The following is a 25,904-nucleotide window of genomic DNA, read 5'->3' on the forward strand; positions in this document are numbered from 1 at the left end:
ATCAGGACGTGCCACGTCACCAATACGATGTGTACAATTATTGTGTACCTCTGTGTATCAAGTTACGTGGCGAGTCTTGATTGACCTCCGAACGGTCCGATGACCACACGTAATAATCTCTAGGGGTTCTAACGGGTATATCAAGAGGCGATTGTTCATGAGCTCAGCAAAAATGTTGAACGAACGAGCACTGTCGATAACATGAAGCGTTTGTAGTGCCACAACTATCAATGGGAATGTATGTTGACGGTTTGCTTCACAAGTTCGTAGTGTAACGCCCGATAGTCAAAGTTTAGAAAATTACTTATTTTAATTTCATAATCAATCAACCAATGCTTCTGTGAATTCATCAATATAAATTTATTCTGCAAAAGAAACTAAATTTATATAGATCAAAATATAAAACTATATTAATCACTCAAATTTTATGTATGGAAACCACGAGATCGATCATTACATTCATTTTAACTTTCTAAGCTCAAGACTACAAAAGGAAAAAATTAGAAAAATATAAAATAAAATAAAACTTGAATTCATAATCTATCATCACTCCACTAGATCCTGACACATTCCTTAAAACATATAAAACTACAAAGTAAACTAAAAGTTCAATAGGTTATCAGAACTCACAACTAAAATCAATGCAAGAAATTAGAAATAATATGCATGTAATCATTCAAACACTATCAACATTAGCATATAACTGTAAAAGTATTTAACAATCAATGAAATAATTCATATCATATAACCAATAAATATTAATACAACTGTATAACTTAAAAATAGTGATCAATAACTAGTAATCATATACATGAGGGCAATTAACTATATTATTTTTGATACGTCACCTAAAATCATCTTGATCAAGCACGAATCTCAAGGCAAAATTGAATTGTATGCTTCCAAAACTAAAAAAGGGATCATCTGAACTTCAATTTCAGCAAACTTATAGTTAAACTGTCCGTCTCAAAAATATGAACTCAATGATACCAAATTCGACACAATCCAAGCTCAAATGGGTCCAAATCAAAGACTTGAAGCATTTTTGGAAGGTTCAAACTACAAATTGGATTACCAAACAGCTTCCAAACGTGACATGCTTATAGTCAAATCGAGCGGCTCGACGAGACAAATCCAATGAGCACAAGATCATCAAATTCTAATATCTTTAAGACAGTCAAATATCCATTGAACGGTGCATGATCAAGATCAGCCGTCATTCGAACCAATCCAAATTTACCCTTGATCTTCCACTTATTTACAAGCCATGTCAGTCAAGAATTCTATAAATAGAACCTCATTTCCTCATGAAAGGGAGGAAGAAGACAAGAGAGAAGAAGGAAGAGAAGAAGGAAGAGAAGGAAGAAAGCTCCAGGCTCCTAGCTCCTCCTCGACCACCGCCGGAGTACTGCCGTACCACCGCTGAAGTTTTGTCGCACCACCGCCGGACCACCAAGGGACGCCAGAGTGCTGCCGCACCACCGCCGGACCACCAAGGGACGCCGGAGTGCTGCCGCACCACCGCCAGAGTACTGCCGCACCACCGCTAGACCACCAAGGTACGCCGGAGTGCTGCCGCACCACCGCCATAGTTCTGCCGCACCACCGATGAACCACCAAGGGATGCCGAAGTGCCATTTGAAGTTGAAGTGCCCCCTGACACTGAAGTGTCATTGCCGATCCACTGCCTGACACCCGAGTGCTGCCGGACCACCACCTGATAGAGGAGTGACGTTGAACTTTTGCAAAACTATCAGTTGATATTTGTAATCTGATCTTCTTCAAGGACGAGTCAGACCATTGTACTTTCCTCAAAATTTAGTGGAATCATTTTCAAATGGGCTAGACCCCGTGGTTTTTTTCCTTTCCGGGTTTTCCATGTAAAAAATATTATGTTCTCTGTGTGAGCTGGATGTCCGTGTAACGCTAAGACGTAGAATTATAACTCTATCGCCGCGTATATTCTAGCCCACAACAATTTTTATACACATTAGTTATATAACTGTTTTTATTTAGCTCGGTTTAGAAAATATGTATATCTGTCATATTTATATGTATATTGTATAGTGTCTATGTTTTATATGTATAATTGTATATCATATAAATCATGTGATTTATATAAATCAAATATTTTTGTATTAGTTTTATCAATATTATCAAATATTTGTATCAATCATAGTTTGTATCTTATGTAAATCATGACATATCAATTATGTAATTTATAAATATGAATATGCAAGTACTTGAATATATAAGTAATGCAAACAAGAAAAGACAACAAGCTATATATAATATTTTTTATGTATCCATTCATGTAAGCTAACCCTACAGGAATAAGTCTCAATCAAATCCGTCTTATTTTCATGAATCAGTCATATTACAAGTCATTTAGATTAGATGACTTTCATTTCACGAGTCATCCCTTTCTGCTTGTCGACGTATCATGTCATATCAATCTGCCTCATTATGTCTTTTTTTTCATATTAATTAGGATAAAATCACAAATCATATTTTAAAGAAAAACTCGTTGACCCGCCCTCCTGTATAAGATAACATATCTCCAATCAAACTGAATCACCCAATAATTTCTAGACAATCTTTCTAACATACACACATTTCACAATATATACATCATAATAAACATCTTATGTCACATTCAATGTTTAGTTCACGATATCATATTAATGTACGTAAATTTTACATATAAACCAAAATTAATGAAATTCATAAAAAATGCATAAATGCTCTTTTTCGTGTGTGTGTGTGTATTGTGACGATGAAGCACTGTCTTTAGACTAGTGAAAATTCCGGTCGGCCTAGCATGCAACCCACACTAATTTACGCAAGCCAACACTTAAGGCTTTTAATGATTGCCAAGGAATTAGAATCAGAGACCTAGGCTTTGCCCAGCCAGCTCTTCACCACCCGGACAAATAGCGGTGGATAATATTATTTGAAAACAAGCAAATATTCATCGTTTTAGTTGGATATAGTTATAAAAAAAATCCATCAAAATATAGTTATTTTATTTTTAAGCTTTGACTCATTATAAATCTGGACTATATAAATATGACTTAAGATTTTTTGCATAAATAATTATGATTTTATATAAATTTACATAATTTACATCATTTATTATTGAGTACGAGTAAAGCGTCGGCGGTTTCTAGGGTTTAGTTATCAGAGCCATCTCCGTCGATCCTATTACCCAAACCAAATCAATCTCTCTTCTTCCTACCGCTTGCTGATTCTCTCTCACCGTTGCTGTTCTCTCCGTGGATATGGCGGCGGAAGTGGCAGCCCCCTCGCGCGGCCGTCAGGTGCGTTTGGAAGACGATAACATGGTGTTCGAGACGAGCCCAGGAGTAGAGGCCGTCACGAGCTTCGATCAGATGGGGATTGGCGACGATCTACTCCGCGGAATATACGCCTACGGGTTCGAGAAGCCCTCGGCAATCCAGCAGAGAGCCATCATGCCTATTGTGAGCGGCCGCGACGTTATCGCCCAGGCCCAATCCGGAACTGGAAAGACTTCCATGATCGCTCTCTCTGTTTGCCAAATGGTGGACACCTCCTCCCGAGAGTATGTGCTACATCTTTCAACTTTCTCTTGACTCTCAGTTTGGCTTCTCCTGTTACTATGATTTGTTGGCTTTTTTTTTTTAATTTCCTTGATTTTTCCCCATGAAGTTTGATTTTGTGAGCATATGAAGGCTTGGAAAGCAATTCCTTACTCTTTTGGTTGGTATGAATATGACATAATTTGTAAGCTATGTAATTTGGCCCTTATCAATGCTTTAGATGGCTTTCTTATATCACTTTGCATATGGATTCTACATTTTTATTGCTTGACGTCTTTGTTGGATTTTTCAGTTTATGAGCCCGTTCAATTGATTGTTGTATTTTCCTTTAAAACCTTCATTGATTAACTAAAAATCTGCTGTAGAGGGTGGGCATTGCCCTTATTTTTTTCAAAAAATGGAATTAATCTTGACAGTTTGGTGCTTTATAATACTTATATTTTGATTTGTTGTTTAAATTCAGAGTGCAGGCATTGATTCTGTCACCCACAAGAGAACTCGCTTCACAGACAGAAAAAGTAATGTTAGCAATTGGCGATTACATAAATGTCCAAGCTCATGCTTGTATTGGTGGGAAGAGCATAGGAGAGGATATAAGAAAACTTGAATATGGCGTTCATGTTGTCTCAGGAACACCTGGTAGAGTCTGTGACATGATAAAGAGAAGGACACTCCGCACAAGATCAATTAAATTACTTGTCCTTGTTAGTAATCTCTTCTTCTGTGTTTTTCAATGCTATAATTTATGGGATTTTAGATGACCAACTTTAACAACTTTGAACAGGATGAATCTGATGAGATGTTAAGTAGAGGATTTAAGGATCAAATATATGATGTGTACAGATATCTCCCCCCTGATCTTCAAGTATGTTTGTTACATATTTTGGTTATGATCTTCCTATTGTATGCACCCATGCTTTTTCTTTCTCTCTATATCACTATTTTCTAAGCTATTCATTTGGTAAGATATATGTTTTCCTGAAATGTTTTTTGCAATTTGTCTTAGATCACATTTTTAAAAATAATTATGCTTGTGTTCTTCTGCATGCTTTTTTTATTCCTTATTTTGATTTGCTTTACTTTTTTCTCTATTAGAACTTTCCCTATTTTGTTTTTGTGTCTTCCGTGTATAGTAAATTGTAGTGTACCCTTAGTTAGGCTTCCAAGCTCTAGATTTTTTTTTCTCAGATGATGTTATATTAATACTTGTAGTTGTTATTCTGAATAAAAAATAATTGTTAAGGTCTATAGATTATGAACTGTCATTTGTATATTGTGAAAACTATCATAGGAGTAAACGTGCTTCTACTTTATTTTCCACCTTGCCTTCTCCTACATGATTTCTTCTCATATTCTTTTATATTTCTAGCTGTTGCTACTGTCTTGTTAATAGTTGTAGATTTTTTTTACTCTGATGCATCAATTTGTTTTGTCTAAAGACATGCTCGTGATAGATAGTTGTGAAATCATCAACAAATTAGTTATTTGCTGATTAAATCTATATTATTGATTCAAATTTCAGCCCAAAATTGAATAAAAAAAGTTTTGATTTGGCTTATGGCTCGATTCATTTGCTTCTAGAAAGATTTCAATCAAAACCAAATAACGATTCGATCTTTTATCTTTAATCTCAACTGGCAACCTAAACCTTAGCATATATGTTGCATTTGAAAATAGAAATTAGCTTCACTTCTATCAAAATCTTCATCACAAGAGTTTAAATTGATAGAATCAGATGTCAGTCCTTTTAAATTTGAAAAAAAGCGCAATCCTATGGTCTTTATTAAAATGCAGGTTAGTATACTATATCCTCTGAGGAGAAAATTTCCAATAAAATTATGTGGGATCGCCAATTTCTTCTAGTCTGTATATTGTAGTTTTCTTCTAATTAATCCTTTTTTTTATAGTGTTAAACCTGCTTTCAGGGACGTGTAATGTATTATTTCCAAAAAATATGCTTTTTGTTTGCTCATTTTTTTTTCTGGCCAACTCATCTTTCCTTATTTTGCTATGGAGAGAAACAACTAGACTTTTTCCTGTTCAGGAAAATTTTACATATACTTTCTTAGATGTACATGTTCGGATTTATAACTGTCTTTCTCCACATATTAGGTGGTTCTGATATCTGCAACCCTTCCACATGAAATATTAGAGATTACTAGCAAGTTTATGACAGATCCTGTGAGAATACTTGTCAAACGTGATGAATTAACTCTTGAGGTAAATAATTATCTTATTTCATCATTGTTTGCTGTGTTGAATTTGTACATTTGATTTCATGTCCTTGATTTTCTCAGGGTATCAAGCAATTCTTTGTAGCTGTTGAGAGAGAAGAATGGAAGTTTGATACTTTGTGTGATCTCTATGATACACTGACAATAACGCAAGCTGTTATTTTCTGCAACACAAAGAGAAAGGTGATCATATTTACAAACTTTAGTTGCATCCTTGAAGGCTGTTTTATTTCACTTTTTTTATTTGGAGATAAAATAGCTGTTATTTTTGAAACATTTTATTAATTTATTGTATGCGAGCTCAACTTTATTAACCATTTTACTTTTTGCATTTGTTTTTGATGCTAGCTGATTTTTGGTGTTTTTTATGAATTGAAAGAATTCAATAGTTGAGTGATGTTTTATTTTGCATGGCCTTCTTAGACTTGATTTGAGTCATGTTGTATGATCTTTATCCTGAAACTTAAAATTTTCATCTTAACTTTTCGATCCCCTTCTCGATCAACTTCTTCTTTTAGATATGAAAGAATTGTAGAGGAAGAATTTGAGAGAGCAGGGAGATGGAATTTGGTCACAAGTAGACCAAGAATTGAGCATTCGGAGACAACATGAAAACCTTAAAATTCTGCTAATTGGATTATCGGAAGTCATGTAATGCAGACTTGAGAAGAGAGGAATCGGAAATTTTATGTTTTCGAAGTGTGGATGGTGAGAGAGTTAGGAGAGACGAAAGGTTGAAGGAATCAAGCAGAAGTTTGAGGGCCATTGAAGTTCAATTATCGAAATCAAAATAACATCATCTTTAACTCTGTTTTTAGAATAATGTTTACAATGTAAAACTCAAAAATAAATTCTATCATCTAAAACTCAAATAAAGTCTTAAATTTGTGCTTCGGTCCACATGCCGTATTAACAAGTGTGATGAAATTACACTTCTCTCTTCTAGAATTGAAAGTTGGGGAAGCACTTTGAGAAAGTTGCTTGATTTTCTTTTAGGGAAGTGGCACTTGCTACTTCGTATATTTTTGGTTCTGAATAAACGATAAGTATCTTGTAATACTAGTTTAAGTTATTGAAAATATGTGTTTGTACGGTTGTCATGTTAGTTTATTGCAAGGAGGTGAGGGTATGGCATCTGATAAAGTGGGACTTCACTTTCTAACCAAAAACCTGACCACATCCTACTCTTGCATGCATCCAAGCAAGCGGTTAGATGGAGTGGAACCACTAAATCCAACTGTCAGGAGGAAAGATAATCTATAGTTTAAGAGACTTTTGAAAGAAGCAGAATATTTTGAACCAGTGAAGTATATGCTTCTCTAGAGAAAGCATTTCTAAATTGGCAATTCAATAATCAGTTGAGATATTGATGCGGACATCGGCACGAAGATTTGGCGCATCTATCACAGGAGGCGTCGTAAATCGACGGCTCTAATTTAAATTGTCATTTATGAGTTATTTTATGAATTTTAGCTTTTATTTTATGTTATTTCCTGTTTTACCCCTAGGTTAGTTTATTTGAGTGTTGTGGCCCAAGGGGCAATTTTGTAATTTTGATTTTTTTTTCATGTTGTGGCATATATATAGGGCCTTAAGTTATTGTAAAAGGGATGAAGAATTGATTTAAAAAAATTTTGTGTCCACACTTTTGTTCTTTGTGAGAGAGCGTTAGTGAGATTCCTCTATGGAGAGGAATCAGAGTCTTCACCAGCCGCAGGATGGGTCCGGGCTCGTGAATTGAAGTCCCTTGGAGAAGGGCAAAGCATCACCCGTCAGTCATCGGAAGAGTTCGAGGCTCGCGGTTTTTATCGTCTATCTTTTATTTTCTCTCTTTTGATTTTATCTCTTGCTTTTTGTTCCTCCTTATTGTTCTAGTCGTCTTCATCCTCCACCCTCCTCCACCCTCGCCACCGGATCTCACCCCATCCGACCCCCATCCTTCCTCTCCAAGCCCACGGCCAACTCCCTCACCCGCCGGCCACCTCCCCCATCCAACCCGTGAATCTCCCCTTCCCACTTACCCCCCTTTCCTAATTTGGGTTGGCAAAATCGAGAGGGAAAATCCATGACAATTTTGGTTTTCAAATTTCAAATTTAAAATCTTTCCTAATTGGGGTTGATCCATTTTTGGAAGGTTTTAACTCTCCAATTCAAAATTCAAATTTGAATTGCAAGGAGATGAGTCATTAATCCCTCCAAATTAAATTAGACCCATCCAACCTCCACCGTCTCCACATGACATTCATTCCTTCCTAAATTAGATTGCATAAATTTGGTAACTATTATTTGAATTAATTCAAATCAATTTGAATTTCAAATAGTTACTATATTTATATGTCTTATTTTAGGAAACCTTTTGAATTAATTCTTATTTGAATTTTAAATCAAGAGATGATCAAATATTTCTTTCCTTTCTTGACTTATTAATTAAGTAAGTATTAATGGACCCATTAATTTCCCCCCAGCACATATATGCCGTCAGCCCCTCCAATAAATCATAGAAATTTATTTCCAAATCCATATTCCCCACTTAGGAAGTACTCAATATCCCCTCATCTAAATCTGGTCGAAATTTCCTCTGGTCCGTTTCCTGACTCCTCCACCCATATATCTAATTAATTCCTAGTTCACCTCTTCAATCCCGTAACTCTCATCTAGCTGAAATTGTGTTTTATTTGATTTATTCCAAAAGGGAAACCCCTTGTTTGAAAACAAACCCCATCAGTTACTCCTCTCCAAAGCAGCCGCTCCTTCCTTTTTCTTCCCCACATGTCTCAGCCAATAACTTTCTCTGTTGGCCGAATTTCTCTCCAGCCCTTAGCTTGATTTTTCTTCCCAAGCTCCATCCCCATTATCAGCAAACCTGAAACTCATTTCAGGTTTGATTAGGACTTGGAATTTTGGATAAGAAATACAATCCCGAGCAAATCCTCCTACCCGTTCTACATCAGATATTGAATAAACAAATATAAATGTAAGTTTGCTGTTTGTTTGTAATGGTAGTGTTCTTGATATATTTTATTTATTCCATGAAACGGTAGAGATTTACAGTAGTCCGAATGGCAAAATTGAAATATAGACCAACTTTGGATGTACACTTCGCAGTTGTATGGCTAAGAATTTGTAATGGACTAGGAACAGAATAAAACTTTGTACTATGTGTCTATGAATCTTACAATGGAAAGATTTAGGATGGTTGATGCGGAACTGATGGAAAATGCTTTATGGGTTTTATTAGATGGAGTCCTTAACAAGCAAATTAAAGGTCGTTAAAAATTGAAATAATGATTTTTAGATGGATGTTTGATGATTGCCCGGGTTGCTTGAGTTTGTGAAACATGCAATGAACACAATAGAAATAGATAATGATGCTATGAACATTTAGAGTTACAAATTCAGCATTATTAAATTCTCTGATTGTTGAGTTATTGTGCAAGGAAAGTGGTAAAAAGCCTAACTAAATTGGTCAGAAGACGTTGAAAAAAGATTCACCCGAGCTTGACTTGATAGAGAATTGGTTATAAATTGGAATTAGTGGCAACAACTTCGTCTTTTAGACTCAAATGCTTAGTATGTAGATGTTGCTCTGGTCTTGATATTGCCTGTCCATATATACAGGTCATTGGACTGAGGCCAGGGTTTTACTCGTCTCATTGATCATAAATTGTCTGTTGTTTATTGAAAGAAATATTCATAACATCAAAAAAAAAAAAATCCTCTCGGTAATATCAAACAATTTGCAATTTGTAGCTTTGGAAACCTTAACGGTCATAACTTGCTATTCCTGCAGGTTGATTGGCTGACTGAAAAAATGCGTAGTAATAACTTCACAGTGTCTTCAATGCATGGTGATATGCCTCAGAAAGAAAGAGATGCCATTATGTCTGAGTTCAGGTCTGGCGCAACACGTGTGCTAATCACAACCGATGTTTGGGCTCGTGGCATTGATGTTCAGCAGGTAAGCACATAGTCATATATTCTTACTTATTATTAAGGCTTCGTTTGGGACGTCTTTTTTATTGCTTCTTAAAATAAATTTTTAGTATAAAAAAAAACTGTTTTAAAAAGCAGCAAAAAAGTTGTCTTAAACGAAGCTTAAGTAGTTGCAGTATTGTTCTTCTGCTGTCGTGCTTAATAATTCTCCTTCAATTTGGGCTTTAAGAGCATTTAAAAAAGAAGATTCTTAATATTCTTACTGCTACTATTGCCATCGGCTGTATGATAGATGCTGTATACTGAAGAGCCATTTAAACATTATTTATGAAACAGCATTAAAGGATTTTCTTGCTGTTAAGTCACCAAGATATCAATTTATATATAAGTTTTCTTATACTTTTTACCATTTTACTTGTAAATCTTTTTAAGTGCTATATTTCTAAAGCATATATATAAAGGCTTTTGGAGAACTGTAAATTTTTTCCATGAAATATGAAGATAAAAGAAGTATAGTAGATTAGGAAAATGTACTTATTTATGAATTAATCTTATTATTTTTTTTATAAAAATAGCTTATAAATATGTTAGAAGATATTTCAAAATAGAATCAAATATCAAATATGTAAGGAGAGTTAATATATGACAAGAAGTTCCGCATTGGCAGTCTAGAGAAGTTAAATATTATTATTCATCATTTATTGGTCTTTCTAAAGTTATTTTCCTTATAGCCCGTTTTGATTATTCTTATATATTATCATTTCTAGGTTTCTCTGGTGATAAATTATGATCTTCCAAACAATCGCGAGCTTTACATACATCGCATTGGGCGTTCAGGACGTTTTGGCCGCAAGGTATGTTTTCCTTTTCCTATAGTTTTGTGGTATTCCTCTGCACCACCTGGGGATTTCAATCTGTTTTATTGAAAGACTTAGGCTTATTTTGGGACGGCTTTTTTTATTGCTTTTTAAAAGAATTTTTTAGTACCAAAATTTCTTTTTCAAAAAATTTTCATACTTAAAAGATGTTTTACAAAGCGATAAGAAAACTGTCCCAAATGAAATCTTATTTGGTTGCTTGAAGATCTAAACTAATTTAAGAAATGATTATTTTTTATGAAAATGAATTTTGATCAGGATATCATGAATAATATTCATTTAATCATGATGAGTTTATAGTTATTGGATATATTTTGAAGATAAGTGATATACATGAATAATCAATTAAATTTTATATTATAATAATAAAAAAATTTAGTAATTTTGAAACTCATTATTTTAATCAATTACCTTTCTTGCCTATATGTTAAGAAAGGTAGAGGTAGATCTAAAAAGACTTGATTATAAAATATTAGAAATAAATTTTCTTTATTATATTTAAATGAGAATTTGATTTTTAACAGGATACAATGGAGAAAAAGGATTTATGTAGCCAATGCCACGTAGTGGTATAAAGGCTTGATATATTGTTGTTGATGTCGTCGTCATTCTGACAGATTGTGTGAGAATCAAATTCTTCGCCAGCTTTAGAGATGTTTGTAGAATTAAAAATGCATACAGATTATAGTAAATTCGTCATGTTTCTGATCATAATTTCACTTAAAGCAACCAAATGAGTCCTAAAGAAGATCAAACCATTATTTCTTACCCTGAAGAATGCTTTGTGCAATCTGGGACTTGATGAAAACATTTCCTTTTGCAGGGCGTTGCGATAAACTTCGTGCGCAAGGATGACATAAAGATACTACGAGACATCGAACAATATTACAGTACTCAAATTGATGAAATGCCTATGAATGTTGCTGATCTTATTTAAACCACAGAGTATGATACTGGAGTTGAGATCTATATTGGAACTGGAAGAAACACATTTGTGTTGCAATTGACGCTTGAGTTTTGCATCAAAGCTGCCTTTTAAATATAAATGAGTGCTGTTGCGTTTGGTAAAGCGTTCAGTTTTTCGCTTAGTTTTTAGTAATTATGAATCTATATCTATATCAATGAAGCTATTGAGTGAACATATAAATATTTATGTCTACTGTTACATGTTGTAAAAAGCTGAATGTGTAGTTGGGGAGATTATTCTGTGTTGTCGTCGGACACTGTTGGAGATGAATCAAGATCCGTCACGTCACTTTTTTGTTGTGCACTGGTGTTGTGTATCAATTGACGTGGTGCGTTCTGATTTATCTTCGGACTGTCCGATGAACACATAAAATAATTTCTCGTAGTTTGGATTGTTTGGTTATGTTTTTCTTGTTTTTATTTCTAAAGTGTTGACTTGAATATGAATTAGTCAGTTTATTAATGAGATAATATTTGTTCAAATATGGTATGTATTACTTGGTTGAACAAAGCTTAGATTGATGCTTTGATAGTTTAATGTGTTAGGCAACATGGAATTTCTGATGATGATTGGGGTTTTTCAAAGCATTTTTTTATTTTATTAAATAATTAATTTTGATATCATATTAATATTTATCTCCCATCTCTGATCATTGTTCAACCCTCTCATCTTCCACTACATCCATTTTCATCATCTTTGAATGTATTATTGTTAGTAGTTAATTACTATTGATTATATATAATTATTATAACTAAAGTCAGAATTTAATAGATTATCCAAAAACACAACAAAAGGAAGATCATGTAGATCTCAGTGATCTTAGCCAAACCTCGCTCAAAATGCAAGGGAATAAGGCATTCCTCAACCATCGTCGCCTTCTTGCCAGCCATCGTCGCCTTCTCGCCACTCGGAGATGTAGGTTTCTCTTGCCAGTACTCCACTTCAATTGATTTTGGCTCTGTAAAACGAACTAGTCAGGTGGCATCAACAGTCACTGGGGAGATTGCTACCAACCAACGAACACTTCATTGAATAGTAGCCATTTCCACATTCTCTTAATGGGGTGCTGATAGCTTCCCATAGGCTTCACCCATTTGAGTCTTCATAGTACCCAAAGCTAGTCGGTACCCACCAACACGGGAGATCATTCTGTGCGAATATTGGATGGGAGAACCGTCCGGTTACGCTTGGTACCGAGATCCATACCGAGTGCGGTATCGAGTCGGTACCGAGCGAGTTACATTTTGGAATGACGTAACATATTTTTATTGGTCTCCGAACTATATTCAGACTGCACCTTATAATTTGCCCACCAACACGCCTTGGGGCAATAACTATGACAAACCAATGAAAGAACAAAAAAACCACAAGCTATTTATGTTTTTTTTTCCTCATAGTCACAATTTCTACACACTAATGGTCGCCTCTGATGATCCCAGCATCAATGGAGGTTTGATCATCCTCTCCTCAAGCCACTGGCAACTCAAGGAGGAACTTAGTGCCTCCCTTCTTTATTTTCCACGCAAGATGCCACAGGGATACTTATCCTGGGGCATCATATTTAGATATTTTGGGCTTAGATTTCACCAACAAGGAAGGCCATATCACAATTGTTTACCATAAATCTCCAACAACAATTTTGCTACCTTAAATCATTTTGTTTATTTTATTGGATTATATTCTCATGCATTTCGGAGCTCAAAGAGATAGAATCCACTGCACAACCAACGCCAAACAAAGCTGAAGTGTGTGCTCGTTCATAGAAACCCCCTCCATATTCAATCAAAATAGATCTTTAAAATATCCTTTAGGCTTTTGTTTCGAACGGTTTTCTTCCTTCTTCTTAAAACAACTTTCTAATATAAAAATTAAGTAGTAAAAAAGTCATTTCAAACGAAGCATTAATAACTTCAGTGTCAAATACTTCTCCTGAGAGCTCGAACACCTAAGCGAGATGGTGACCTTTTAATTTCAATGGCTTGGGTGAATGCATATTCCCAAGCTGCTCCACCCACAAAGAATATCATCATGTTACAATAATTGGCAAGCTGAAAAGCCCTGAGGCAAAAACAACAAATAATAATATAAAAACTACATTAAAATCAAAAAAGTCGTTGATTTTTTTATTAAAATTTTAATAAGAGAAAACAAGATACAGATAATCTACAATTCAAGAGGTAGACTGACTATCCCAATAAAACTAGAAGCTGCTAGGAAGCTCTCAAAGAAAAGAACTACAACAAACACCCAAAAAATTCATCAATAATATGTTCTAAATCCTAAACAACACCCCCTTAAAAAATCCTAACCACCATAACACAAACAAATAGAATATTCCTAAACAATTAAACATAATTCAAGAAATCTTCCTAATAATTAAATACTTTCTAAATAGCATAAACATAATTTAGAAAACTTTCCTAAACAATTAAACATAGTTTAGGAAACATTCCTAAACAATTAAATATAACTTAAAAAAACATTTCTAAACAATTAAATACATCCTAAAAAGCATAAATATAATTCAGGAAACCTACCTACTAAATCAATTAAATATAATTTAGACAAACTTCCTAGACAATATAAACATAATTAGGAAACATTCTTAAACAATTCCACCTTAATTAAAAACCTTCCTAAACAGCTCCCGTTGATTAGGAACCTTCTAAATATTTTCTCCTGGGCCCATAAGGTGGTCCACCTAGCGTATCAATACTCCCCTCCCAAAGAGACACATTGTCCTCAAGATGTAAGGTAGGGAACTGTCTCATGATCATTTATTTTAATAACAAAATCTGCTTTCTGTCGAGAACCACTTAGCACATAATCCAGTTCTATATCCTTCATTATCTGCTCGTGCTTCACTCTAGAGAATATATCATCTTTCAACAATTTAACATATTTGCTAATGTATTCACTTTTTATCCACTTGCTCCAATCATCAACTATTTTTTTTCGCTCAAAACCAAAAAAACGTTAAAAAGAAATGATGCAAAAACCCATGTGACAACAAGGAATTACATGGATGCAGTGAGAAACATAAATATGGTTGAATAAGTAGTTGCAAATCCATAGATCTGATAAATAATTAACGACAACATAAGTTTCAAACCTTTTGTAAAATTACTTATATAGTACATCTTATAGCTCTCTGCAAACTTTACATATCACCCAATGAATCATCGTCCAGTAGCTCTATATTTTGCTCCGTCATGTAGGATTGTCCATCCAAAATAACGGGATTTTGTTCCAAGCAAGAATGTAAAGAACACCAAGTATAATTGAAGTTGCATGATAATTATGTCGCCCAATGCATTTCTGAATCTCCTTCTTAGCCTAATCTCCATAACTATGGGTAAGGCCTTCAATAGCCCAAACTGGATGGCAGATTCAGATGCATGGCAGCCTTCAGAGGATTATTTCCTCTCATCAGAACCTGCTTCATAATGGCAGACTCAAGCCCACTTAATGACAGGTAAGGCTTGCCATAGAGGAAAAGGTGGACTATGATAACAACCATCATTGAGCTGACATTGAACCCTATAGTCGTGAAGTAGTAAGAAAGCATGCGGAAGAAATCAAATAGGTCCCCAAGTGATAGATATCTCTACTAAGTATTTGTTCTCCATTTCTACATACAACCTTTGCTTCAAATAAGGAAATTTGGTTGAGTCCAACATCACGACCCTTCCCAATCTTAATATACTCATGGTGGGTGATATTTCCATGCCTTAATGTCGAGTTGAATCCTATAAAGATATCCTCACTTAGGTTGATTCCACGAGAAGCCTTATGTCACCTCCAATGATGTGAAAAATCCTTTCAAATACATCTACATGCATGTATTGGAGGTAGACCTTCAATGGAATATCCATAACCATTTGTCCAATCGTCACAAAACTTGTTTCATGGTTTGATATGAGCCATCCCAAAAATAAAACAATTCCTGTAAAAATATGCCAACGTACACCAAGAATGGTTGGTGGGCGCAATCCATGGTCTTCATTGAATTCCTCCAAAAGATCCCTCATTTTCAAACTCTTCCAAATAGTTATGCTGGTCCATATCAATTGTCTGAAGAGCCTCCCCTCTGGTCAAGACAATTGCATGATTTTGATTTTCTGGCTCACCTTCACCAATCTTTGCTGCTCCAGGCAATTCGAATATTTGATGCAGTAGATTTCCTGGTCAGCACCAACAGCTTGGCTTTGCAAATATATTTCTTTGCCCTCTTCATTCACTTCTTTCCCTTTGTCGATCTGTTTATCCTAAGAAGAAGCTTGTGTATCACTTAGTGAACTCTCACTCTTCTTCTCCTCAATTATTCGCATCATTAACTTCTTCACCCTAAGATCTCCACCACCCCAACAACTTCCTCCTCCTCCAATGTAGCAGTTGTCGTGATCCCTCCATGTTTTCCCCGTGTATCGAGGGTGGGACTCCCACCTTTCTTCCATCTACTTCACATGACCCGATCCTCATGGCTCGGCCCGTCCTCCTCCAATCGTCCACTCTTATTGCTCAAAAAGCCCCTCATAGTGGTCAACCACTCCACCACCTCCACAATAAAGCTTCATTCATGTTGTCCCCCCAACTGAAAACCCTATTTCCCCCCTTCTCGGAGCCCTAGCAGATGTCCCTTGATGAAAGAAGCTCTTTCTCTTTAAATTCGACCAAAAGATTTCCAATCAAATCTTAATTAAAGTTAGCAATTGGAATCATCGATGGGGTTTTGGATCGCATCTCCATGAGTTTTCTCATCATCTCCTCCAAAAATTTCTTTCCCTTTGGTTCAGCCCTAGGAATCGTCGATGAAGTTTTCAACTCAATCATTTTTTCATCATATCTTCTAAATTCTCAAACCTTCCCTCTATCGTTGAAATACGTTCATTCATCGATCACACATCTGCTTGTAGTTGCCCTACTTCCCTTTCCAACTTTTCCTCCAATGCCTCAACTCTTCTTCCGGCCATTGGTACTCTGATCAAGGCTTTAACAACAAAAAGTGGCAACTTTGACGTGAATCTGACCTCTAAACAACAAAATTCAGAAAACTGAGAGGAAAAACTCAGCAGAAATCAATGAGGAAAGGTTGATATTTTGATTAAGGACACCGCTCTGATACCGATTTGATACGCCTTAAAAGTAAAAACAACAAACAACAACATAAAAATTACAGTAAAACCAAAATGGTGGCTTATTTTTTTTATAAAAGTTTCAATAAAAGAAAACAAGATACATGTGATCTACAATTCAAGAGATTGATCGGCTCTCCCAATCAACCTATATGATGTTAGGAACCCTAAAAAAAAGAACTACAACAAACACCCACAAAACTCATCAATGGCAAGATCTAAACCCTAGATAACTTCCCCCTTAAATAGCTCTAGCCACCATAACACAAATAAAACCATCCTAAACAATTAAACATAATTTAGGAAACCATCCTAAACAATTAAACATAATTCAAGAAACCTTCCTAAATAATTAAATACTTTCTAAATAGTATAAACATAATTTAGGAAACTTTCCTATACAATTAAACATGATTTAGGAAACCTTCATAAACAATTAAACATAATTTAAAAAAACTTTCTAAACAATTAAATTTCGTAAAAAGTATAAACAAAATTTTGGAAACCTACCTAAATCAATTAAACATAATTTAGGAAACCTTCCTAAACAATATAAACACAATTAGGAAACCTGTCTAAATAACTCCCTCTTAATTAAGAACATTCCTAAATGACTCTCTTTGATTAGGAACCTTCAAAATATCTTCCCCTGGGACCCACAAGGTGGACCCCGGCGTATCACAAGCATGTAGAAACTCTCCATCAAAAAATTTTAACAAAGATAAGCAGATAACTGTTGGAAATAACTTTGCAACATAATTCAAATACCGAGAGAAATATATGGAAGAAAACAAATTCATTAAAAAACCAAAGATTTTTTTACAAGTTCATCAAATTGAGGACTATTTTGTATTTTTTCCATTTATAGTTCTCATTATCATGATGATGTTGAGGTTTGACAAGAGAATTTTATAGCCTCACTCATCTACAGTTTTCTTTTTTTTATTCTCTTATGATGAAACTTCAACAATGGTCCTCTCCTAAAGCAACCAAAAATGCATATAAAAATCCTAAAAATGCCCTAAAAGTAATTGAATATGTTTTTTCCTAACATGATAAATTGGAATTCTTTAATAAATTAGTAACACACTGATTGTCATAATGCAATACTCTTCCCATACCTTTGACCTAGCTCTTTCAAGAACGATTACAACCATAGCATATCCATGTTTATTTATATTGCAATAGCATACTCTGCCTCAGTAGTAGAAGAAGTGACTATCTTTTGCAAGTTTGAAACCCAGCCAATCACCATCAGCCTAAGATGTAAACATACTGATTAGTATTTTGCTTATCATCAGCATCCCCAGCAATGTCAACATCAACATATCCATGTAGTTTCCCTTTCTTCAAAGTCAAACTTCCTAAAATATAAAGCATATCGTGGATACCTGAGAAACTACATTATTGAATCACAATGTTATTTGTTTGTGTGCTTATATACCTACTAATTACAACTCCCACTATTCAGATTCTAGTGCACATCATAGCATAAATAAGACTACAAATGATTGAAGTTTCTGTTGCATTTTTCGTATGGATACGTCCCTTCAACAAAAGCATTTGTTCCTTTGAAAGCTTAAAGTGATAACACAAAGGGGTTTTTACAGGTTTGTCATTATGAATATTCTTCACATAGTCTTCCTGTAATGACTTCAAAAAAACATTTTCCATTATAATTCTCATCACATGAATTTATTTAGTAGCACATAAATCATTTGTAACAAACTACTCGGACGATATCTTTTTCAAATTGTCCATTTCTTATTTGCTCTCACCTGCTACCAACATATCATCAATATAATCATAAAATGGCACAGGAATTACCAAAAGTTTTCACATAGAAATAGTGACTATAGAACACCTCAAGAAACAATTGATTTCTATGAAATAATCACTTTTTTGCACCACTATCTAAGAGTTTATTTAAGGCCATACAAGTTCATCTAAAATTTGCATACATTTCTCTCCTTCATCCGCACTATTAGTCTTATTGATTGCATCATGAAAATTTCTTCCAACAAATCACCATAACAAAAGATTCACCATAACAAAAGATAATCTCATATTCAACTGCTCCAAATGTAAGTCTTCTTTCACCGCTAGTGCAAACACCATTCTAATTATGATTTATTTCATCACTGGTAGAACATTTTTCTTTTTATTGAAAGCCTTAAAACTTAACCTTGCCTTGTAGTGCTTCTAAATGTAAATTCCCATATCATTCTCTCCTTCCACTATACTACTATTTTTTATAGTTTCATCTATAAATCTGTTCCTCCAAATCATCATAATAAAGAAAGGTTGCCTCACATCCAATTGCTCCAATTATAATCCTCCTTTCATCACTAGTGCAAATACCATTCTAATTGTAATTTATTTCACCACTAGAGAGATTATTTTTGTGTGGTCAATGCCTTCGTTTTGTGGTAACAACTAACCTTGCCTAGTATTACTTGCAGTCATCATGCTCTTCTTTAATTCGGTACACTCACTTTCTACAAGGCTTTCTTTCCCTTCGATAATTTTGTTAACCATCATGTTTGATTAGTTAACAGCGAATCCATCTCATCCCTCATGATCTCAACTCCTACTTAACTAATTTTTCATTTGTCATCGCTTTATCACAATTCTTGGGTTCACTACCATCATGTAACAAATAGCGTAGTGCAGGTGAGTATCTCTATAGTAGTATGATAGTTTTATTAAAGCTCATGATTATAGCAACATGAGTTTTAAGACCTTAATAGGTTATGCTCTCTTGCTCTATATTTCAACATCAACTACAGAAATGTCTTTCAATGGGATCACACTCGGCTTCAGAGCTTTCAACATCTACTTTTAACCTATCTTTATACATGATATCTTCATTGAAGATCAAATCCTTGCTCTTAATAACCTTCCAATTTGAATCATCCCATAAACAATGACAAAATTTAGTGTCACCATAGCCAGTAAAGAAGCATATCTTGGATTTAGTATCAAGTTTACTTATAACAAAAAAAAAAAAAGTTTACTTAAAAAAAAAAAAAAAAAAAAAGTTTACTTATAACAACAAAATCAATATACACATAATATAAGCACAAAACACTTTCAAGAAAAAAAAAATAGCTTGACCTCGTTGTCGCTACAAAACCTCCTCTCATATTCTAAAATTCAACCGCATTGAGGGAACACTATTGATCAAGTATGTTACAATGCTAATAGCCACATCCCAAAACATTTTTGATACCCTAACATGCAATGTCATGCTCATTCAATATTTAATTCATCTACTCGGCAACACCATTCTTTTGAAGATTTTCATAAGCGACTAAATGCCCATAAGGGCAAAAGCGGAAAAAACATCAAAATAAAATACGCTACTACATAAAATGACAAAATACAAGTCATGCTCGTAGCCGTCGATCTCCGGCGTCGAAAATGCTGACGATGTCCTCATCATTTTTGGGAATCGTTTTGTTTATCCCTAAGTCATTATCCTCATAGTAATACTTAAAATCATCATCCATATATTCTCCTAAGCTATAAATACTTCACCTTCAAATAGTTTTGTTATTTATCAAAAATCCACCTTTTAAAGGCACCACACGTTAGACATACTTTTACGAAAGTAAACCCATACCATCATGCTTGAGTCATCTACAAACGTCACATAAAGGTTTGAACCTACAAGAAATGTAATTATAGACAACCCTCACAGAATTATTTGCACCAACTCTAGCTTTCCTACATTAAGCTCTGTCTCTCCTTTGATAAAGCTCACGTGTTTTTTTTTTTCCTACTTTTCAAAGATACAACCATAACACAAGTTGTGCTCAATAGTCTTTAAATTTGGTAGCCTCTCTTTTGAATAAAGCATTTTAGTTCCCTTATGACTTAGATGCTCGAGCCTATAGCGCCGTAAGTCAAAATTGATAGTGAAATTAGCAAATTACAGTCATATCTATGCAATTTAAAGAGTTGCAAATAATTCCAGTTTACTTTTCTCGAGCATCCACCATGGCTTCCGTAATGACTTTCAAAGTAACACTACTAAAAGTTATATTATCTCCTTTGTCTTCAAATTGCGCATCAACGTAGGCACATGTCTCCCTCAGTGACTTTGTAAACCGACCTAATCTAAAATCATCAACACCAATAGCACATGCAAACGTTCACCATCAAACAAATGAACATTTCATGATTTCCAACAACATATTCCTCTAATATTATGAAGTACTTAATACACCAAAGAGTCAATAAAATTATCAACAAACAAAATTAAAGGATCACATGCATCTTTAGTGATTGTGTTTCTAGCATCATTATCCTTCCTAAGTGCTCTTCAATTTTCGCTCTGGTGACTAATCTTGTCATAATTCCAACATCCACATGTCATCCATTCATGGACTTGCACGTTATTATTCGACTTTTCCCTATTATGATTACCTTTGTTGGTTCCTCTCAAAACTTCTTTCTACTCCTATTATCAACATTCGAAGCAAAATCAAATGATGAGTCTTCCCCATAATATCTCCTTTAAACCTCCTCCACAAGAATATTATTCAAGACATCGTCAAACTATAGTTTTTCTTTCCCTATAGAATTTCTCTCATAGAAGCTTTTATAATTTCACAACCATAAGGCAATAAAACCAACATAATTAGAGCACATACCCCATCATCAAATTTAATCTCCAATTAGACCAATTAATTAATGATTGTATTCAAATTATTTAGGCGAGCCACCAGTGAAAGACCTTCAATCTTTAGATTAAATTATTTTTTCATTATACATGCATATATATATGATAGAATCTCCATCAAACCTGCAATTGTCATCTTTGTCTCCATGGTGCAAGCCGTATTCTTTATCATCCTTCAATCTTCATAGTTTAAAGCTTCTTGCCTAACGGCAAATGCATCTTGTTGCTACATGATGAATCTTTGTCTGTAGAAACCGTTACGCAAAGTCCATTCAATAAAACTCGATGATTCCCATGTCAATACTTCTTCTGCAGGCATAACTCTCAATCAAAAAATTAAGTTTTCAAACTAATTAAAATCAAATAAATAGAAGCAAACAAACACACAAAAAACAAAGAATCTTTACATAGGTTAATCAAATTGTTATTGTTATAATTTCCATTATTATGATGATGATGAGGTTTTATAAAAGAAATTCACATATTCGTGCCACATCTAGATTTTCCTTTTTTAAATCTCTATTGTGATGAAACCCTAATAACGAAACCCTTTTTTCTAATAAATATCTAAGTCAACCGAAATTAGTTTTGAAATCTCCAAAATATCCTTAATATAAGGACTATGTGTGTCGATATTGGACCCGACACAAAAAAGCATCATAAAAAATCTGTACTTGGGTCAACCCATATAATAATCGAGTCGGATTTGAGCCAACATAAGTGAGTTTAAGAAAAACAATTTAGATTCAAGCTAGCCCAAAAAATAACTTTGCTATTTAATTCGTTTTTTTTTTTTATAAAATCCTCACATAAATTTCCAATCCTTTTTTTTTAGTTGTCTTGTCCAAATCGAGTTATCGTGTTCATTTTTGGTTGTGTTAACAATAACCCATCACAAAGTAGAGGATTTTCATGTTTTACAATATCAGTTTGGGTTACATCAAATCGGGTTGGAGTTGCGATTATTAACCCAATAAATGAGTTGGTTTTGGATGCCCCCCAACCCTAAAAACTGACTTAGATATTTAATTCATTTTTTTCCTTGAAAACGCATATAAAATAAAATTTATTTGTTATGTGTTCTAAGTTGTCATGTCCAAATTGAGTTATCATGTTCATTTTAGTTCAAGTTAATAATAACCAGTCATATTTTAATGTTTTTTATCTTGTGTCGAGTCGGACTTGAGTTACGTTGAGTTGGGTTGAGGTAAGGATTATTGACTCATTTAATAAACAAGGTAGGTTGGAATTCTCCCTCCACCCATTAGTATAAGACATTTATTCATAGAACATTAATTGAGCTCCAAAATTAGCAATAGCTCGTCTTGGGCAAAAATAGTCAAACTAAGCTTAAGAAAGAGATGTCATCTGCAATTAACCAGTAGTTTATACATTTTCATGATGATGGAATAAAACCATAATTGACTTTTTCATTAAGAAACAAACTCAAAACTAAGAGTTTGAAGCATATAACTTGAAGAACAGTGACCAAAAAAAAAATAATTAGCATGAGACAAATCATCTTTGGAAACTTGAGTACAATCATTATTAACAAAAACAACTAAGATGAGGAACCGGGCAAAATGCAACAAAAAGCAAAGACGTCAAAGCTCAAGTAATATGAAAAACTATTCCAAAAACACATAAAGTTAATAATTGCATTATCATTTGATGAAGTTAAACTTTTAATAACAGTGTAATATGTATCATACCGTTAGAAGGATAAGGGACCCAAGAAAACAAGTTTTCTTGACTCCACACATGATAAAACATCATCTTCTACTCTACTGTGGACCGAATGTCTGCACTCAACGAATGAAAATTCAAGTAAAAGCAGGCAAAATAAATAACAAGCAATAACATACTTTGGAAACTACAAGTTTACAGAGCAATACCTCATCAAAAGATGAAAATATCAAAGTTTCAAGGAAGAAAAAATAAAAGGCTAAAAAATATATGACAGTGGCAAGTCATGAGATGTTGAAACCTGAATTTGTATAATTTTCCACCTAATATGGCATGGGGCTTATCTAAAGTCAAGAAGCTTCCCTTGCATAACTGAAATAATTCAGTAGAAAAACCCCTTTACTCAATAATAGTCTGAATAACACCAGCCCCAACAGTCTTGCCGCCCTCCCTGATGGCAAACCGCATCCCCTGCTCACACGCCACAGGCATTATGAGTTCCACGACTATCTTCACCCGGTCTCCCGGCATGACCATCTTTGACTCTTCATCCTTATCATTCATGATGCCCGTGACCTTCCCAGTGACATCAGTAGTCCTCATGTAGAACTGTGGTCGATACCCAGGAAAAAACGGAGAGTGTCGGCCGCCCTCCTCCTTCTTCAACACATAGACAATAGCCAGAAACTTTGTGTGCGGAGTAATGGTTCCAGGCTTAGCAAGAACCATCCCACGCTGTATATCTGCCTTCTGAATTCCACGGAGAAGAAGCCCCACATTATCACCAGCAAGGGCCTCGTCAAGTATCTTCTGAAACATCTCCACTCCAGTGACGGTAGTATTCCTAGTCTCCCGAAGCCCAACAATGTCGACGGTTTCACCGACCTTGACAGTGCCGCGCTCGACACGCCCGGTGGCGACAGTGCCGCGCCCAGTGATGGAGAAGACGTCTTCAACGGCTAGGAGGAAAGGAAGGTCGGTCTGGCGCTGGGGAATAGGGATGTAATCGTCAACAGCGTCCATTAGCTCGTAGATCTTGTCGACCCACTCGTTGTCCCCACGCTTGATTTTAGGGTTAGCCATAAGTGCTTCGAGCGCAAGGAGAGCAGATCCAGAGATGATCGGGACGTCGTCACCGGGGAACTCGTACGAGGAGAGGAGCTCACGAACCTCGAGCTCAACGAGCTGGAGGAGCTCTTCATCGTCGACCTGGTCCTGCTTGTTAAGAAATACGACCATGTTGGGTACGCCAACCTGTTTGGCGAGGAGGATGTGCTCCTTGGTTTGGGGCATGGGGCCGTCAGCACCGGATACTACGAGGATGGCACCGTCCATCTGGGCGGCGCCCGTTATCATGTTCTTTACATAGTCAGCATGTCCAGGGCAATCAACGTGGGCGTAATGTCGGTTCTCCGTCTCGTACTCGACGGTGGCAGTGTTGATGGTGATGCCACGGGCGCGTTCCTCCGGGGCGGCGTCGATCTCGTCGTACTTTTTTGGGGCGCTTCCTCCGAGGGAAGCAAGGGCCATTGTGAGCGCCGCTGTTAGGGTGGTCTTCCCGTGGTCTACATGCCCGATGGTACCGATGTTAACGTGCGGCTTCTTCCGCTCGAACTTGCCACGGGCCGCGCGCACCACAAGGAGGCCACCGCCTCGATGGAGATGGAGCTGAGATCTAGATGCAAATCTAGACGCCTCGAGCCCAGCGCCGCCCAGCGACCAGGAAGACGGCAGGGCCGCCGCGGGTCGATGATATGAGGGCGAGGAAGATGACGAAGAAGAGATAGGAAAGTAGGTTTTTGAGGAGGTGGAAGCTGGCGCAGTGCCGACGAAGTTTATGGAGGCCATGGAAATTAGGAAGAAAGGTCCGAGTATTGAATTTGGAGGAAGAAAGGAAGAGAGGAAGAGCAGAGGAGAGGGCGTAAGCGAGTGAGCGAGCTCTTATCTGGACTTTGGGAGATGAGAGGAGGAGATCGTTCCAAAGAAGCTTTTGACCGAATTGCCATTGGGGTTTTTGGGTTTGGGACGGCTGCAGCTGTAGATAAAGCAGGTTATGAAATTGTTGTACATAAAGTTGCTTTTTCAAATTGAACCCATCAAGCTACTAGAAGAGATTATAAAGGCTTTTTTTTTTTTTGGGACGGTTTTTTTATTGCTTTCTAAAACAGAATTTTAGTATAATTTTTTTTTATTTTTTATTAAAACTCTGTTTTAGAAAGCAATAAAAAAGCCGTCCCAACGAAGCCTTAAGATTTGTTTGGGATGACTTTCTTACTGCTTCTTAAATCAGGATTTTAGTATAAAATTTTAATTTTTTTACTAAAAATTCATTTTAAGAAGCAATAAAAAAGTCGTCTCAAACGAAGTCTTAGACTTCGTTTGGGACGGCTTTCTTACCGCTTCTTAAATCAACTTTCTAGTTCAAAAATTAAAATTTTTGAACTAAAAAGCTTCTTTAAGAAGCAATAAAAAAGCCGTCCCAAACGAAGCCTTAATCTCCTTCCTTGCATTTTATTCGACTCAGTATTTTATATGATTAAGGTAACGGGTACATTTGTTTGAAGAATAAAATATTTTATTAGATAGTTTCTTAGACATTAGCAATCTATATAGATGGAGAGTATATTCTAGATTGAAGTATTTTTTTCTGGTTAGAATATTAGATAATGTCAACCTTTATTCTCATAAGAGCCACTATAGCATGCAGATTATTAAGACCAACATGTTGAAGTTATACTATGAGTGAATAGTAAAATTCAATATATGTTATTCTTCCAACTTCATAACAATGCATTAAGAGTAG

At 35.4% G+C, this 25,904-nt stretch overlaps 2 protein-coding genes and 1 pseudogene across 2 annotated transcripts; 1 reads left to right on the top strand and 2 right to left on the bottom strand.

Annotated features, from left to right (window-relative positions):
- The first annotated feature begins 3,137 nt into the window (after nucleotides 1–3,137).
- Nucleotides 3,138–12,077, top strand: LOC110104482 (eukaryotic initiation factor 4A-3). The gene is made up of 8 exons (XM_020833623.2): nucleotides 3,138–3,583; nucleotides 4,045–4,285; nucleotides 4,366–4,446; nucleotides 5,694–5,801; nucleotides 5,879–5,998; nucleotides 9,606–9,773; nucleotides 10,516–10,602; nucleotides 11,450–12,077. The coding sequence occupies exons 1-8, from the start codon at nucleotides 3,282–3,284 to the stop codon at nucleotides 11,561–11,563; spliced, it is 1,221 nt and encodes a 406-aa protein (XP_020689282.1). The 5' UTR covers nucleotides 3,138–3,281; the 3' UTR covers nucleotides 11,564–12,077.
- A 2,200-nt stretch (nucleotides 12,078–14,277) lies between these two features.
- Nucleotides 14,278–16,050, bottom strand: LOC110104456 (annotated as a pseudogene).
- A 7,168-nt stretch (nucleotides 16,051–23,218) lies between these two features.
- LOC110104481 (elongation factor Tu, chloroplastic) lies at nucleotides 23,219–25,030 on the bottom strand. The gene has a single exon (XM_020833622.2). The coding sequence runs from the start codon at nucleotides 24,947–24,949 to the stop codon at nucleotides 23,501–23,503; it is 1,449 nt and encodes a 482-aa protein (XP_020689281.1). The 5' UTR covers nucleotides 24,950–25,030; the 3' UTR covers nucleotides 23,219–23,500.
- Nucleotides 25,031–25,904: the final 874 nt, after the last annotated feature.

This window comes from Dendrobium catenatum, unplaced genomic scaffold (assembly GCF_001605985.2).
Source record: "Dendrobium catenatum unplaced genomic scaffold, ASM160598v2 fragScaff_scaffold_80, whole genome shotgun sequence".
Classification (NCBI taxonomy): domain Eukaryota; kingdom Viridiplantae; phylum Streptophyta; class Magnoliopsida; order Asparagales; family Orchidaceae; genus Dendrobium; species Dendrobium catenatum.

What these genes read in the sequence shown, in the direction of transcription:
- LOC110104482 (XM_020833623.2), top strand. Translation starts at nt 3,282, where the DNA reads ATGGCGGCGGAAGTGGCAGCCCCCTCGCGCGGCCGTCAGGTGCGTTTG. An exon ending in GTGGACACCTCCTCCCGAGA is followed by an intron (nt 3,584 to 4,044) that starts GTATGTGCTACA and finishes GTTTAAATTCAG; the next exon opens with AGTGCAGGCATTGATTCTGT. An exon ending in ATCTCCCCCCTGATCTTCAA is followed by an intron (nt 4,447 to 5,693) that starts GTATGTTTGTTA and finishes TCCACATATTAG; the next exon opens with GTGGTTCTGATATCTGCAAC.
- LOC110104481 (XM_020833622.2), bottom strand. Translation starts at nt 24,949, where the DNA reads ATGGCCTCCATAAACTTCGTCGGCACTGCGCCAGCTTCCACCTCCTCA.